Source organism: Hylobates moloch, unplaced genomic scaffold (assembly GCF_009828535.3).
Source record: "Hylobates moloch isolate HMO894 unplaced genomic scaffold, HMol_V3 SCAFFOLD_5, whole genome shotgun sequence".
NCBI classification, from domain to species: domain Eukaryota; kingdom Metazoa; phylum Chordata; class Mammalia; order Primates; family Hylobatidae; genus Hylobates; species Hylobates moloch.
This window is the reverse complement of record NW_026652280.1, coordinates 86,785,637-86,801,139: the sequence shown is the minus strand read 5'-3', so window position 1 is coordinate 86,801,139 and position 15,503 is coordinate 86,785,637. Positions and strand designations below refer to the sequence as shown.

Below are 15,503 nucleotides of genomic sequence, written 5' to 3'. Positions count from 1 at the left end.
CCTTCCAGCAGGCAGGGTCCCCTTGGGTGGCAGCTGCAGCCCAGCCCCAGCCAAGCAGAGTTTCTCCAGGAGCCGGACAGCCGCTCTGTCTCCATGGCAGGTAGGCTACGTGAAGCAGAGGTGGCCTCATGGGTCAGGCTCAGGTTCCAGGGTGGGTGGGCAGGGTGGGAACCAAGGCAGCCCCGCTGAACCCAGGTCCTTCGCAAGAGGGTGTGGCAGGGGCACCCCAGGCTAAGGTCTGAGATCCCAACGGGACAGGGCTCACGGCTGCCCAAGTGCAATTATGGGAGATGCCAGGGACCAGGCTGTTCCGGGAGATGAGCGACTCACTGGGCACATGTGACCTTGGACCTCTCCCTGAGCCCCAGCTCCTTGAGCATCAAAGTTGGGGGCTAGACAAGGAGCCTTAGCTTCCCTTCCAGACTTGATACTCGATGCTTCCGGCAAGCTGTCATCTCTGGGCCTTGAGTGCTGGCTTCTAGAGGGACTGAGCAAAGGACAGCCTCCCTCCCTAGAGTCCCTGAAAGTGTTGAGGGGCAGCACGTTGGCTGCGATGGGCAGCGGGTGAGCCCCTAGAGGACTTGGGAGCCAGTGACCACCGGCAAAGCCTCCAGGCCCAGTGAAATCATGAGCCCCCCAACTTGGGACCCATCGCCATGGACCCAGGGCGGGCTGGCATCGCCTGGATGACGTACCCGCCCCGGCAGGGCAGCCGGGCGACAAGCAGTTACCCTTCTGATGGACTGGCCACAGGGGCAGGGGGACATCAGCCCATCTATCCATCCTGCCCAGGGTCCTCAAACCTGATGTGACCCATCGCTGTCACAAAGACATCCCCTCCCCCGAGAGGCTGCAGAAATCCCAGGGGCTTTGCACGCAGCTCTCAGGGCTGCTGAGGACGTGGCCATGGCCCTGGGCTCCACATTCTCCCCAGGCACCTACTAAGAGCTCACCCTGGCCAGGTGCTGTCCACCTGGTACCTCAGCAGGTGCTATGCCACCATGGGAGCTTCCGTTACCCGCCTGTCTGCCAGTTCTTCCATCTCTGCAACACCCAGCATCCCCCCCTCTGCTCCAGGCATCCCATAGTCTTACAGTCGTGTAAATATCCCAAAGCCACTCGGGTGGGGACACAGCTGGGAATAAAACCTTGTCCTCTGACTCCCAGCCACTGTGGCTTCCATGACCCTTCCAGCTTCTCAGCCCCTTATGGGGCTGCTATAAAATAATAGTTCTGTTTTTCAGGATTTTTTTTCCATTTAAAACATTTTAATTGTAAAATACACATAACACAATTTACCATTTTAACCTTTTTATTTATTTATTTATTTTTTTTTGAGACAGAGTCTCGCTCTGTCACCCAGGCTGGAGTGAAGTGGTGCTATCTTGGCTCACTGCAACCTCCACCCCCTTGGGTTCAAGCGACTCTTGTGTCTCAGCCTCCCGAATAGCTGGGATTACAGGCGCCTGCCAGCACTCCTGGCTAATTTTTGTATTTTTAGTAGAGATGGGGTTTGCCAGGATGGCCAGGCTGGTCTCAAACTCCTGACCTCAAGTGACCCACCCGCCTCGGCCTCCCAAAGTGCTGGGATTACAGGCACGAACCACTGCACCCAGCCCACCTTAACCATTTTTAAATGCACAGTTTTGTGGCATTAATTACATTCACATTGTAAAAAGTAAAGTAGAGGTTCCTCTTCAAAGACTTTCCTGCCATCTAATTAGGAATAAATAATAACTTCTCTTAGAAGCAAAATTTATTCAAAGATCTGTACTAACATTCTTAAATATCTGCTAGCAATAATAAAAAAAATCAATATACTTTATGTTCTTAGTTCCCACAATTTAGCCTAAATATTTGCCCTGGCGTGCTTATACTGGTCCAGGCAAACATTAGGTCATAGCCTGTTCCTCCTCCTTATTTGAAGGTGTTTTTACCTTTCTCAGCATTCTACAAGTTACTTCCTCCTTCCTTTGTTCTCTTCTGCCTTTGCCTCTTTTAAAAGTTCTAAGTTGCTAGCCAATCAGAACAAACACAGAATGTGAGGTCCCGTTCCAGCCAATGGGAACCGGACACAGCAGTAGGGTGGACACGTCAGGTTATAAATGACCCTGTCTCCTTTGTTCGGTGTACTCTCGTGGCAAAACTGCTTGCGAGTGTACCCTTTCTGCAAAAAGTAAAAAAAATGGCCTTGCTGAGGAAACTAAATTTATGTTCAAGTGCTATTTCTTTACGGCACCAGAAAACAAGCATTTCTAACAACGTTGTTGTGCAACCGTCATTAGCATCCATCTCTAGAACACTCTGCATCTTGCAGAACTGATATTCTATCCTTATGAAACAACAACTCTCCATTTCCTCCTCCCCAGCCCCTGGCAACCACCATTCTACTTTCTGTTTCTATGATTTGGCCTCACCAGGTACCGCCTATGAGTAGAATCATATGGTATTTGTCCTTTGGTGTCTGGCTCATTTCGCGTAACAGTGTCTTCAGGACTCATCCATGTTGTAGCATGTGTCAGAACGTTCTTTCCTGTTAAGGCTGGATGGATACTATTCCCTTGCACGGATGGACCCCATTTTGTTCATCCATTCATTCTCCGATGGACACTGGGTTGCTTCCACTTCTTGGCTATTGTGAATAATGCTCATATGAACATGGGTGTGCAAATATCTGTTTGAGTTCCTTCTTTCAATTCTTTCTGGTATAGACCCAGAAGTGGAATTGCTGGATCATATGGTAATTCTAGGCTGGACATGGTGGCTCACACCTGTAACCCCAGCACTTTGGGAGGCTGAGGTGGGCAAATCACCTGAGGTCAGGAGTTCGAGACCAGCCTAGACAACATGGTGAAACCCCGTCTCTAATAAAAATACAAAAATTAGCCAGGTGTGATGATGCATGCCTGTAATCCCAGCTACTCAGGAGGCTGAGGCAGGAGAATCTTTTGAACCAGGGAGGCGGAGGTTGCAGTGAGCCGAGATCGTGTCCATCCAGCCTGGGTGACAGAGCAAGACTCGGCCCGAAAAAAAAAGTGGAGAGGTCGGGCGTTGGCTATCGCCACGTCCCCAGCACTTGGGAGCCGGCGGCGAGCGGATTGCGAGGTCAGAAGGCGGGCATCACGGTGGTTCCCGTCCCTCGTTGCCCATAGGCCGAGCGGCGCAGTGGTGGTGGTTAACCAGCCATCGAGGGAGAAGCTGAGACAGGAGAACGGCGTGGAGGTGCTTTTCAGAGAGACATCACAAGACACCCTCCAGCCTATGAAAGAGCTTCGAGACTAGCCCCCAAAAAAAAAAAAAAGAAAAAAAGAGTGAAAAATATATAGTAATTCTAGTTTTAATTTTTTTTTTTTTTTTTTTTTGAGATATGAGTCTCAGCTCTGTCACCTAGCTTGGAGTGCAGTGGCGAAATCCCGGCTCACTGCAAGCTCCGCCTCCCGGGTTCAACAACACACACACCATTCCTCCCGCCTCAGCGTCTCCGAGTAGCTGGGACTACAGGTGCCCGCCACCACGCCCGGCTAATTTTTTGTATTTTTAGTAGAGACGGGGTTTCACCGTGGTCTCGATCTCCTGACCTCGTGATCCGCCCGCCTCGGCCTCCCAAAGTGCTGGGATTACAAGCGTGAGCCATCGCGCCCGGCCTTTTTTGAGGAGCTACCATGCTGTTTTCCCCAGCAGCTGCACCATTTTACATTCCCACCAGCGGTGCACAAGAGTTCCAATTTCTTGAGGCCAGGCATACTGGCTCATACCTGTAATCCCAACACTTTAGGAGGCCGAGGTGGGAGGATCACTTGAGCTCAGGAATTCAAGACCAGCCTGGGCAACATAGGGAGATCCCATCTCTACAAAAAAAAAAAAAAAAAGTAGCCGTGTGTGGTGGTGTGCGCCTATAGTCCCAGCTACTTGTAAGGCTGATATGGGAGGATTACTTGAGGCCAGGAGGTCGAGGCTGCAGTGAGCTATGACAGAGCTGCCACTGCACTCCAGCCTGGGCAACAGAGTGAGACCCTGCTTCAAAAAAAAAAAAAAAAAAAAGGGAGTTCTAATTTTTCCATCTCCTTACCAACACTTTTTATTTTCTGGTTTCTTTTCTTTTCTAATAGCCATCTTAATGGGTATAAAATGGTATCTTATTTAGCTAAGATTTTTTTTTAATTGGAGGGGTGAAGGGTGACAAAGCATTTGGCCAAGACTTGTGCCAGGACTGCAGATCAAAAGACAAGATGTTTAGAAAAGAGTGCAGAGACCAGAGAAAAAGACGGTAGGATGGGTTTCTGGAGGCAGGCTCTGGGCGGGTTGTCAAGGTCAGGGATAGGTAATTGGTGCTGAATGGGGGGCTCTTCTTGGCTCAGCTCTCCTTCAGCAGCACCGGGAGGCAGGGTCCCACAGAGCTGGGGAAGACCCCTGCCCCCTCCCCACACACACACATATCGTCTAGAACAGGTGCTGTTTGTGAAGGGCCCCCTGTGCACCAGCCCCTGTGCGTGGTCACTAATCCTCACATCGGCCTTGTGAGGCAGGTATTAAGAACCCCTTCCGACAGATGTGGAAACTGAGGGTCCAGGAGGTGAAACAATTTGCTTGAGGCCACATAGACACAAAATGGCCCAAACATTCTCTGGGGAGCAAGACAGGCCCTGACGCTACCCTCAAGGAGCTTGCTGGCAAAAAAGACTTTAAGTGAGCATTTATCTCACAGAGTGATGCTGAGTGGGGGATCCTGTGAGAACACAGCCCTGGCAGTCAGGGAGGGCTTCCTGGAGGAAGAGGCATGTAGGTGCAGCCTGAAGGATAAGAGCTGGCTGGGTAATGCGTGGGGCCCACACTTCCGTCCTCTCTCCACAGCCTTCCTGTCTGCTGGCCTCGGCATACTTGCACCCTCAGAGACCTACCCCCTACCCACAACCAGCTCTGGCTGGGAGCCCCAGCTGGGGTCGCCATTCCCATCAGGCCCTTGCACCAGCTCTACTGGGGCCCAAGCTGTGGCCGAGCCCACTGGGCAGGGCCCCAAGAACCCACGTGTGTCCAGTGTGACGGTTCAGCTGGAGATGAAGCCTCTGTGGGAGGAATTCAACCAGCTGGGCACTGAGATGATCGTCACCAAGGCAGGCAGGTGTGAGCAGCGGGGGCGGGGTGGGGCAGGGGCCAGGGCTGGAGCCGCATCCGGCTGCTGAGCACCTCCCTCCCGCAGGAGGATGTTCCCCCCCTTCCAGGTGAAGATCCTGGGCATGGACTGCCTGGCCGACTACGCCCTGCTCATGGACTTCATCCCCCTGGACGACAAGAGATACAGGTGCGGGGACTGGCCTGGGGCACAGGCTCAGGCCTCAGGTGCTGAGACCAGGAATTAGACCCTTCCTGCACCCCAAGGTGAGGCAGGGGCCTGTCCAAACAATGCCAAGGAGGTCCAGCCTAAGGGCAGGACGACAGACAGGCAACAACAGCCTGAGGGCAGGAGGGAGCCCAGCTCAGGGTACCCAGCAGACTTCCATGGGCTGTGGGCTAGCCTCGGGCAGGCAGAGAGGTCTAGCCCAGGGCAGCAGGGGTTATCCTATCATCCACCAGCCAGATGCAACCACAGGGAGCTCAGGTCTCAACAGGATTCTCTGAGCCTTGGGTTCCTTAGCAAGGTGCCCATCAGGTGGGGTGAGCAGTGTTGGAGTCAGCAGCAGCCCCTTCACCCCGCCTGTGTTGCTCAGGTGTGACTGTTTGGGGCAGCCCTCACTACCTCGCTGTGCTCCCCAGGTATGCCTTCCACAGCTCTGCCTGGCTGGTGGCAGGCAAGGCAGACCCAGCCACACCTGGCCGCGTGCACTTCCACCCTGACTCGCCGGCCAAGGGTGCCCAGTGGATGCGCCAGATTGTGTCCTTCGACAAGCTCAAGCTGACGAACAACCTGCTGGATGACAATGGCCACGTGAGGCCCGGGCCACGGCGGGGACGGAAGGGCCTGGGGTCAGGGTTGTTAGGGCCTTTGGTGGCCAATGGCCTTGGTGCCCAACACCTCTGCCTGCTGCTGATGGCCAAGGCGGGGCGGGGAGCGGGGGTGGCGAGCTCACCTGGCTGGGGGTGGCACAGCAGGGAGGGTTGTCCAGGCAGGTGGAAAAGGGGGTGTGGGCGGGGGAATGTTCCAGCATGCATTGTCCCCTGCAAGGAGAGGGAGGACAAGGTATGGAACGCCCAGCCTAGGCCGGGCCCGCTTTATGTGCGGACACAGCATCATTGACACTTGGTCAAACAGCCAATGATCCCCGCCCTCACAGAGGTCACTTCCTGGGGCAGAGGCAGGGTCCAGAAGACACTGTGTCCAGCGTCTCAGATAGGGACAAATGCCAGAGAGAAAGCAGAGGTATGGAAGGGGGGGGCAGAGAAAGGGTGCCGCTGTTCTCAGGGGGCGCAGGGAGCTGAAGACCTGAAGGAGGTGGGGGATGGAGGGGCCCATGCCCGTCAGAGGAGGCAGCAGGTGCAAAGGCCCTGAGGCCAGAGAATCCTGGGCCGGCAGAATTGCAAGATGCATCCATGGGGCCGGAGTGGAGCCAGGAGGGGAAGCCAACGAGGCGAATGCCTGAGGAGCCGGGCTGACTGCGGGGGACTATGGCTTTTACCGTGTGGGGTGGAAGTCGCTGGAAGGTTAGGAGCAGGGGGCTATGTGATGTGGCTTCCCGGGCAGCTGTGTGGAGAAGGAACAGAGGGGTACGGCAGGGACAGGGGACAGGCCAGGAGGCAACCGAGGAAACCGGTGAACGTGACAGTGGAGGGCCGGCACACAGGCAGTGGGTGGCAGCTGGGAAGTGGGGTGTGAGAGGACATGGAGGGAAGGATCCATGATCCAAAGGGGCCTTTGACACGGAACCGCAGCCTCTCCAGCTCAGACCCTGCACTGCCATGAAAGGAACAGGGTGGCAGGCCTGGGGTAGGCTCCCGGCTTGGAGGGAAGGACTCCAGCCTCAGGGAGTCCACTGTAGTCCACCTCACCCCTGTACCCCTGCTCTGTCCCTTCCACAGATCATTCTCAACTCCATGCATCGATACCAGCCCCGTTTCCACGTGGTCTTCGTGGACCCACGCAAGGACAGTGAGCGCTATGCCCAGGAGAACTTCAAATCCTTCATCTTCACGGAGACCCAGTTCACAGCCGTGACAGCCTATCAGAACCACAGGGTGGGTGAACCAGCTCCGGAGCACCCGCTGCACGCCCATTTCACAGGGGTGGAGACTGAGCCCTGAGGCTTGCAGCCCTCACTGGCACAGACTACTGCCTTCCCCACTTGCCCTGAGCATCTGCCGTCAGTCAAGGCCCTGCCCGCACTCCTATCAGCTCAGAGTTCCTGGGCCAAGGGGCCCGGGTGCCAGGGCCTCCTGACTGCGGGTTCCCGGGAGGACAAGGTGGCTGAGCCTGGCTCCTGGCCAGCCCACAATGCACTTTGTCTCCCGCAGATCACCCAGCTGAAAATCGCCAGCAACCCTTTTGCCAAGGGCTTTAGAGAGAGTGACCTGGACTCCTGGTACTGTCTGACCCTGACCCTAGCCCCTCACCCCCACCCCAGGCCTATCCTAAAGCCTCAGTTCCTGACCGTTGTTTCAGGATGACACCCTCTGACCCACCCCGGGGCCCCACCATCTGCATCTAGCCATGATCCCTGGCCCGGGTTCTTCCCCTTGATCCCCTCCCCCCATTCTTGCTTGCTCTATCTTCAGGCCTGTGGCCCCACGGCCCCTGCTCAGTGTCCCAGCCCGGAGTCACAGCAGCCTCAGTCCCTGTGTGCTGAAGGGCGCCACAGACAGGGAGAAAGGTAAGGCCCCAGGCCTGCAGACATCGTGGGACTAAGGCATACACGGTGGGCGGGAGGCAAAGGGACAGGACCTCCAGGAAGGGGCTTCAGCAGCTCAGCAAACCCACAGGGCCCCTGTGTTGACACACAGAGGGGGAAGCAGACATGCCTAAGACAATATGGGGCTCAGGGCAGAGAGCACAGGCAGGTGGTGCCAGGCAGGCTTCCTGCAGGAGGTGGCTCTCAAGCTGGGCCTTGGAGGACTGGGAAGGGTTTGGACAGAGGGAGAAGGTGAAGAAGAAATTCCAGGCAGAGGGAAAAGCAAAGGCAAAGGCTGAGAGGTAGGTAACTTGGGAAGGAGGAGCAGGAAGGGACCAGGGCAGGCCTGGGATGAGGGATGAGGATGTGATGGGAGGCCCAGAGTCCACTCAGACCATTTCCTCCCTCAGACCCCAACAAAGCTTCAGCTTCCACCTCCAAGACCCCTGCTCGGCTCCATCATCAGCTGCTGCCCCCACCTGAGGCCCTGCTGGCCCCGGCCACCTGCAGGCCTGTCACCTATCAGAGCCTGTACTCTGGGGCCCTGAGCCACCTAGGGATCCCAAGGACCCGACCAGCACCATACCCCCTCCCCAACATCCGGGCTGATAGGGATCAAGGAGGCCTGCCTCTCCCAGCTGGGCTGGGGCTCCTGTCCCCCACTGTGGTGTGCCTGGGGCCTGGCCAGGACTCCCAGTGATGGCAGAAGCCCTGTGGGGAAGCCCTGCTACCCTGGACCTTACACCTGGTGTGGGAATCAGCCTCTGCCCCGCCCCCTCCAGCCCCACCTCTGTCTCAAGGAAAGCAGGGTAGGTGAAAGTCTAGAGAAAGAGGCTACCTGCCCAGGGTCACAGCAAGCCTGGGACTATGGCAAGCTTGGAACCAGGTCTTCTACCTCCCAACCCCAGCAGCCTGAATACTGTGCCCTCTTGCTTTGGGGGTAACTCCCGAAAACCCTGCCTTACCTCTCCCTTCCCCCTAACATTAAACTATTTGGCATGAGTGGTCAGAGCACTTCTGTCCTCGTGGTCAGGGTGGGTGGGGGCCTCAGGAACTCCCAGACCCATCACAGTCCCCACACCAGCCTTATAGGCATCCCGAAGCTCTGCCCAGTGCTGTCCGCATCCCTGGGAGCACACAGTAATATTAAAAGTGGTGATTCCAGCCCAGTGGCAGGGCTGCACTTGCCCAGATGAGGATCGAAACTGGCGCTCAGAGAGGCGCGGGACCTGCTCAAGATCACACAGCAGAGCATGGCAGACACCCGCCACCCCACGTTTAAATGCTGTGTGCAAGGCTGGGGTCATCTGGTACTCAAGCCCAGGGTCTGGTGGAAGGGCGCAGAACCACGGTGGTCAGTGACCACAGGGGCCGAGGTAGGAACGGGGGAGGGATTTGGGAATCCGGTCAAGACTCAAGGCAGGAAGGGAGAAGAGCTCTGGAAGCTGGGACAAGTCGGTCAAAGGCCTGCGGCTGGAGTCCTACGGAGCCAGAGGGGAAGACAAGACTGGGGGCAGCGCGCGCCACCCAGCGGCATCGCGAGGGAGGACCGGAGGGAGGGATGGGCCGGACGCTCCTCTCGCGCACCGATCGACCTCGGGCTCCTAGAGGGGCGTCCCCGTGGGATCCCAGCTCCGTACATCCTGGAGCCCCTAGGGGAGGGACGGAGCAGCGGGGGCCGGCGGGGCCTCATCAGACACCCCAACGCCAGGACCCAACGGGACCGAGAACGGTCGCCGGGCGCTTCACGGTTCGCGCGGTTCCAGGATCTTGGAGGGCACAACCGGTAGGTCCTCCAGCTCCGCGCCCATCTCCCTCCCCGCGGCCACGCCCCCGGCCCCGGCCCCGGCCCCGGCCCGGCCCTGCCGGAAGCACAGTCCGCCTGGCCACGCCCCCCGGTCCTTCGTAGCAAAAGCTCCGGTCCAGGCCCCGCCCCGAGCCCGCCGCAGCCTCGATTGCCTACTAGGCCCCGCCGCCCTTTCGCAGTAACGTCCGGGTCCGGCTCCTGCGCAGGCCCCGCCCCGCCGCCCTCCCTCCGTCCTCCCTCCGTCCCCCCTCCGTCCCCACTCCGTCCCATCCGGGGGACTCAACGCGTCCCACCGAGGCCCCGCCTTCAAGCAGGCCCCGCCCCCTAACAGATCCCGTCCCACCGAGGCCCCGCCTTCAAACAGGCCCCGCCCCCGAGCAGACCCAGTCCCACCGAGGCCCCGTCTCCGGGCAGGCCCCGCCCACGAGCAGACCCACCCCACCGAGGTCCCCCGACACCGCTCCCGCTCCGCAGCCCCCCGTGCGGGACGCATCGGGCGAGCTGCCCCTCTCCCTCTCAGCTTCCGGAGGGACCCGGGCTGAGCGCCCCGCCCCGCCCCGCCCTGCCTCTTCCCTCGCCCGACCCCGCGCCCTCAGTGTCCCGGCCGCGCCAGACTCGACATGCTGCCCGACTGCCTGTCGGCCGAGGGCGAGCTGCGCTGCCGCCGGCTGCTGGCGGGGGCCACGGCCCGGCTCCGCGCGCGGCCCGCGTCGGCCGCGGTGCTCGTGCCGCTCTGCTCAGTGCGTGGGGTCCCGGCGCTGTTGTACACGCTGCGGTCCAGCCGCCTGACCGGGAGGCACAAGGGCGACGTCAGGTACAGCGGCCGGGAACTCCTCGCCCTTTGCCGGAGGCCACAGGAGCCCGGGGCTGGCGGGGACCTCCGGCAGGGCCCTTAGCCCCTTCGAGCCTCGGTTTCCGCCTCTGTAAAATGGGTCTGGGGAGAGTCCCTCCGCCCAAGGGCTGCGGCGAGAGGTCAGCGATCCGTGTCCGTCGGCCCCGGTGCACCTGCCCGGGCGCCACGTCCTCTCCGCGTGGGCCCCTCGGGCACGCCTGGGCCCGGGACACCCCTTTGAGCTGTTTCCAGCTAAGAGGGCGGACGCCGCCCCCTGCCGGCGACTACGGAGAGGTTCGGGCCCCGCCGGGCGAGAATTAAGAACATCCTGAGGACAATGTCAGTGTTACTGGGGCCACCATAGGCCGAATTTGGGTATCTGAGCCCCAGGATCTTCTTGCCCCTGCTACAGACCCTCTTATCCTGCGCTGCCCCGGGCCTCTCTTCCTTATCCCCATTGCTCAGGGAGGTAAACTGGCCTCCAGGGGTCGCGTGGCTTGCCTGGGGCCTTCCAGTAAACTAGGGGCAGAGGCAGGCGATACTTCGGTGGGCCACTGGCCCCCCCGCACTGCCGACACCCCGACCTCTCCACGGCCCCAAGAGTCCAAGGACCAGACTCCTTGTGTCTGTTTAGTTTCCCAGGCGGCAAGTGCGACCCGGCTGACCAAGACGTGGTGCACACGGCCCTGCGGGAAACCCGGGAGGAGCTGGGCCTGGCAGTGCCCGAGGAGCACGTGTGGGGCCTGCTGCGGCCTGTGTATGATCCGGTGAGCCACCTGGCTGAGGTCACCCCACCCTATTCACTCACTCTGTGCCTGCCCTGGAGCTGGGCTCCCAGGGACCCGGAGAGTGGTCATGGACCCCCACAGGCACAAAGTGTGGAGGGGTGGCCCTAACCTGCCTGGTCACATGCGCCACCCCACACACCCCCTCGAGAAGGGATTGGGAAGGCTCTGGTGTCCTGAGTAGAGGTGGCCCAGGGTGATGGGGTGGGCCAGCTCCGCTCAGCTTGGTGGATTAGGATCAGGGAAGCTTCATGGGGTAGGCAGGGATTGAACCCAGGCTTGAATGCCAAGTGGGAGATTGTCCTAAGCAGAGGGAACAGGTCTAGTGCATTTGAGGGGACCTGAGTCAGCATGGCTGGAGGACACAGGCAGGTGGACCCGAACAGGACTACCAAAGGCCAATGCATGGCAAAGGGGGTCTTCCTCTCTCCCCTCCCCAGCCTTCAAACCCAGCCAAGGCCATGCTTCCCTGATCACCTGCCCTCTTCCCCAGAAAAAGGCCACCGTGGTGCCAGTGCTTGCTGGTGTAGGCCCACTGGATCCCCAGAGCCTCAGGCCCAACTCAGAGGAGGTGAGCTGGGGGATGTGAGGGGGTTGGGCTGTTCCAGTCCTCTGTCTACCCTCTCTGCCTCCTGCCTGCAGGTAGATGAGGTGTTTGCACTGCCGCTGGCCCACTTGCTGCAGACGAAGAATCAGGGCTATACCCACTTCTGCCAGGGTGGCCACTTCCGCTACACATTACCCGTCTTCCTGCATGGGCCACACCGGGTCTGGGGCCTCACAGCTGTCATCACCGAGTTTGCTCTGCAGCTGCTGGCACCTGGTACCTACCAGCCTCACCTGGCTGGCCTGAGCTGCTCAGGGGCTGAGGGTCTGGCCCACCCTAAACAGCCTCTGGCTTCACCCTGCCAGGCCAGCTCCACTCCAGGACTGAATAAAGGTCTTTGACAGCTCTAGAGCTCCTGCTTCTGCTGTACTGGGGCCTTGACCTTGGGTAGACCACTCCAGGTTGCTGGTTGGGGCTCCTCCTTCCAGTCACGCCATGCCCCACAGCAGTGGACACTTCCTGGGTGCCAAGTACTTAGAGTCAATTCATCTCACCCTCACAACAGCCCATAAGGCGGGGCCAACACTGTCTGGCTGGTGAGACTGCTTTCAGGGAGGAGAGACACCTTGCCTAAGGGCCCCAGGCTGGGATTGGAACCAGAGCTCTCAGACTCCACAGCCCAGACTCTTAGGCACTGCACTGCCCATGTCTCAGCCTGCACCTCCTGTTCTCTCTGCTCTTCCTGGCTGACCCTGTGCTGGCCTCCGGGATCCCAGAGAGGAGTAAGGCACACCCATGCCCCTGGGTGTTACTGCAGGGGTCTAACACACAGAGCCCCTGTGTGCGCCAGCTGCTGTGTGGGGGCCACAGCTGTGGACCAGTCAGATGCTCACCTGCCCTCCAGAGGGGGTGCTCAGTCTAGGGGAGACCTCAGACCAGGTCACACAGATAATCATGTGGTTCCACATTAATTAATCACAGATAATAGTGGAATTCTATAAGACATCAACTAGGTGGACCAGGGTTCTGTGCAAGAGTTGAGGGAGCGGGTGGTCTGAGCTTGCTGTGGCAGGATGGCTGGATCCAGGGGCTCAGGGGCTCCCCTCTTGCTGTGCTTTGCACTGTGCTGGCCTCAGCTCTGGGGAGGTTGTCTCTAATGCAGAGTGTGAGAGGTTGAGGAGAGGGCAGCAGCGTCCATCAACAGAAAACATGTCTGCTCCTTCCTGGCCAGTCTAACCCAGAAGTGCACTTCACTGGCCTGCCTTGAGTCACATGTCCTTCCCTGAGCCTGTCACATGGCCGGTTGGATTTACAATACATTGATGGATAGAGTCTGGGATGCTTGCCTGGGTAGGAGGGGGAACTCCCTGGACTGAGAAGCAGTGGTTCCCAAAGAACAATTGAGGTTCCCACTTTAGACAAAAATCAACTCAAAATGGCCTGTAAAAACCTGAAGTGAGCCGGACGTCATGGCTCATGCCTGTAATCCCAGCACTTTGGTTGGCCAAGGTGGACCACCGTGACTTCAAGAGTTCAAGACCAGCCTGGCCAATGTAGTGAAACCCCGTCTGTACAGAAATACAAAAAAATTAGCCAGGCATGGTGGTGCACGCTGTAGTCCCAGCTACTTAAGAAGCTGAGGTGGGAAGATCACTTGAGCCCAGGAGGCAGAGGCTGCAGTGAACTGAGATTGTGCCACTGCACTCCAGCCTGGGCGACAGAGTGAGATCCTATCTTAAAGGAAAAAAAAAACAAAAACCTGCAATGGTAACAGTACTTGAAGGAAACATATGGGGAAAGTTCTAGTCTGGGCAATGATTTCTTGGATAGGACCCCAAAAGCAAAGGCATCAAAAGCAAAAACAGACAAATGGGATGGCACCCGACTAAAAAGCTTCTGCACAGCAAAAGAAACAACAAAGTGAAGAGAGAGACTATAGGATGGGAGAAAATCTTTGTAAACCATACATCTGATAAGGGGGCTAATATCCAAAAGAAACAAGGAACTCAAGAAACAAATATCCCAATTTAAACATGGGCAAAGGACCTGAACATACATTTCTCAAAAGACACGTGAAAAAATGCTCAATATCGCTAATCGTGCAGGAAATACAAGTTAAAATCTCAATGAGATACCACCTCACACCTGTTAGAAAAGCTACTACCAAACCATGGGAAGTAACAAATGCTCGTGAGGATGTGGAGGAAAGGGAAGCCTTATGTGCTGTTGGTGGGAAGGTAAATGAGCACAGCCATTTTGGAAAATCATATGGCAGTCCCTTAGAACACTAAAAATAGAGCTACCGTGTGATCCAGCAACCCCACTTGTGGGTAGTATCCACAGGAATTGAAGTCAGCATGCTGAAGAGGTGTCTGCCTCCATGTTCACTGCAGTGCCATTCATAGCAGCTAAGACACGGCAGCAACCCGACTGCCCAGCATCAGACGGATGGATAGGATGGTCTGTCTACACTGTTCAGCCTTAACAAAGATGGACATTCTATCATTTGTGACAACATGGATGAACCCGGAGGACGATATGCTAAGTGAAATAAGCTAGGCACAGAAAGAAGAATACTATACGGTCTGATTTTTATGTGGAATCTGAAAAAGTTGAACTCCTAGAAGCAGAGAGAATGGTGGTCGCCAGGGGCTGGAGAGTGAGGGACTAGAGATGGGGAGAGGGGAGACATTGCTCTTAGGGTACAAAGTTCCAGTCAGGAAGAGTAAGCTGAAGGCCCTGTTGCACAGCATGACAAACATCCCTAACAATAGCGCCTTGTGTATTTCACAGTTGCCTGAAGAGTACATTTTAAGTGTTCTTTTTTTCATTAGCCTGACTGACCCCTTCTACAATGCATATCATAGAAATCGCATTTCTACATATATCACATCAGAACACCATATTGTACCCCATACACATCTATGGTTATGTTGATTAAAAATTAAAAGAATAACTGGGGAGAAGAGAGGAGAGGGAATGCTGGGTGGTTAAAACCAGCCAAGATCCCCTGCAGGGGGTGACCCAGAAACCAAAGGTGAGTAGGAGTGGTCAGGTCAAAGGGCAGGGAGGGTGGCCCAGTTTGGGAGGGGAGCGGGCCGTTACTGTGAGATGCCAAGGGGACACTCCTTGGTGAGGTGAAAAAGGGCCGTGCCTCACCAAAGGGTTCGGATTTTATTCCAAGCAGGGGTGGAGGCGGGATGATCTGGTTCATGTTTCAGAGTGTAAACTGGCCACCCCCACAGGGCTCCATCACAGGGGCCCCCTCCTGTGGCTCCCCTCCTCTCCTCCCCAGACCTCCCTCCCCTCCCACCTTCCCATGCACCCCCTCCCCTCCTCCTATGCGCTCCCTCCTTCCCACAAACCACTTATCACCTCCACAGCCCTCTGTTACCTCCGGCCCTCCAGCCTCCTCACCTGGGAGCAGGGCCACATGATGGTGGTAAAAATAACTCCCTTTGACAAAGTGTGAAGGGGGCAGAGGGAGGAGGGAAGCTGAGCCCCAGTGCTAGGAAGGAGCTCTGGGAGGGTTCTGAGCTCTGGGTCACCCTCACTCACGAGACACAGCAGTCACGGGCTCTGCCCCCAAGAGTGCACATCCACTGCCAGTAGCAGCGACTCACACTGGGTGAAGTAGCTCCCAGAGCGGTAAGGACCGGGAGCTGGACTGACTCCCAACACACCCAGTCCCCTCCAAAGCCTGCCACGACCCTCC

The 15,503-nt window shown here is 57.4% G+C and overlaps 2 protein-coding genes across 2 annotated transcripts; both read left to right on the top strand.

The window, feature by feature from the left end:
- TBX10 (T-box transcription factor 10) lies at positions 1-8,844 on the top strand. Its single transcript, XM_032153668.2, has 8 exons — positions 1-100; positions 4,852-5,119; positions 5,198-5,299; positions 5,752-5,923; positions 7,012-7,167; positions 7,444-7,511; positions 7,705-7,799; positions 8,228-8,844. Exons 1-8 carry the CDS (start codon positions 94-96, stop codon positions 8,515-8,517), a joined length of 1,158 nt encoding a protein of 385 aa, XP_032009559.1. The 5' UTR covers positions 1-93; the 3' UTR covers positions 8,518-8,844.
- An 868-nt stretch (positions 8,845-9,712) lies between these two features.
- On the top strand, positions 9,713-12,197 carry NUDT8 (nudix hydrolase 8). The gene is made up of 4 exons (XM_032153672.2): positions 9,713-10,438; positions 11,091-11,223; positions 11,735-11,812; positions 11,884-12,197. The coding sequence occupies exons 1-4, from the start codon at positions 10,245-10,247 to the stop codon at positions 12,187-12,189; spliced, it is 711 nt and encodes a 236-aa protein (XP_032009563.1). The 5' UTR covers positions 9,713-10,244; the 3' UTR covers positions 12,190-12,197.
- The last annotated feature ends 3,306 nt before the right edge of the window (positions 12,198-15,503 follow it).

What these genes read in the sequence shown, in the direction of transcription:
- TBX10 (XM_032153668.2), top strand. An exon ending in ATCGTCACCAAGGCAGGCAG is followed by an intron (nt 5,120 to 5,197) that starts GTGTGAGCAGCG and finishes TCCCTCCCGCAG; the next exon opens with GAGGATGTTCCCCCCCTTCC. An exon ending in TGCTGGATGACAATGGCCAC is followed by an intron (nt 5,924 to 7,011) that starts GTGAGGCCCGGG and finishes TCCCTTCCACAG; the next exon opens with ATCATTCTCAACTCCATGCA.
- NUDT8 (XM_032153672.2), top strand. Translation starts at nt 10,245, where the DNA reads ATGCTGCCCGACTGCCTGTCGGCCGAGGGCGAGCTGCGCTGCCGCCGG. An exon ending in TGCGGCCTGTGTATGATCCG is followed by an intron (nt 11,224 to 11,734) that starts GTGAGCCACCTG and finishes CCTCTTCCCCAG; the next exon opens with AAAAAGGCCACCGTGGTGCC. An exon ending in TCAGGCCCAACTCAGAGGAG is followed by an intron (nt 11,813 to 11,883) that starts GTGAGCTGGGGG and finishes TCCTGCCTGCAG; the next exon opens with GTAGATGAGGTGTTTGCACT.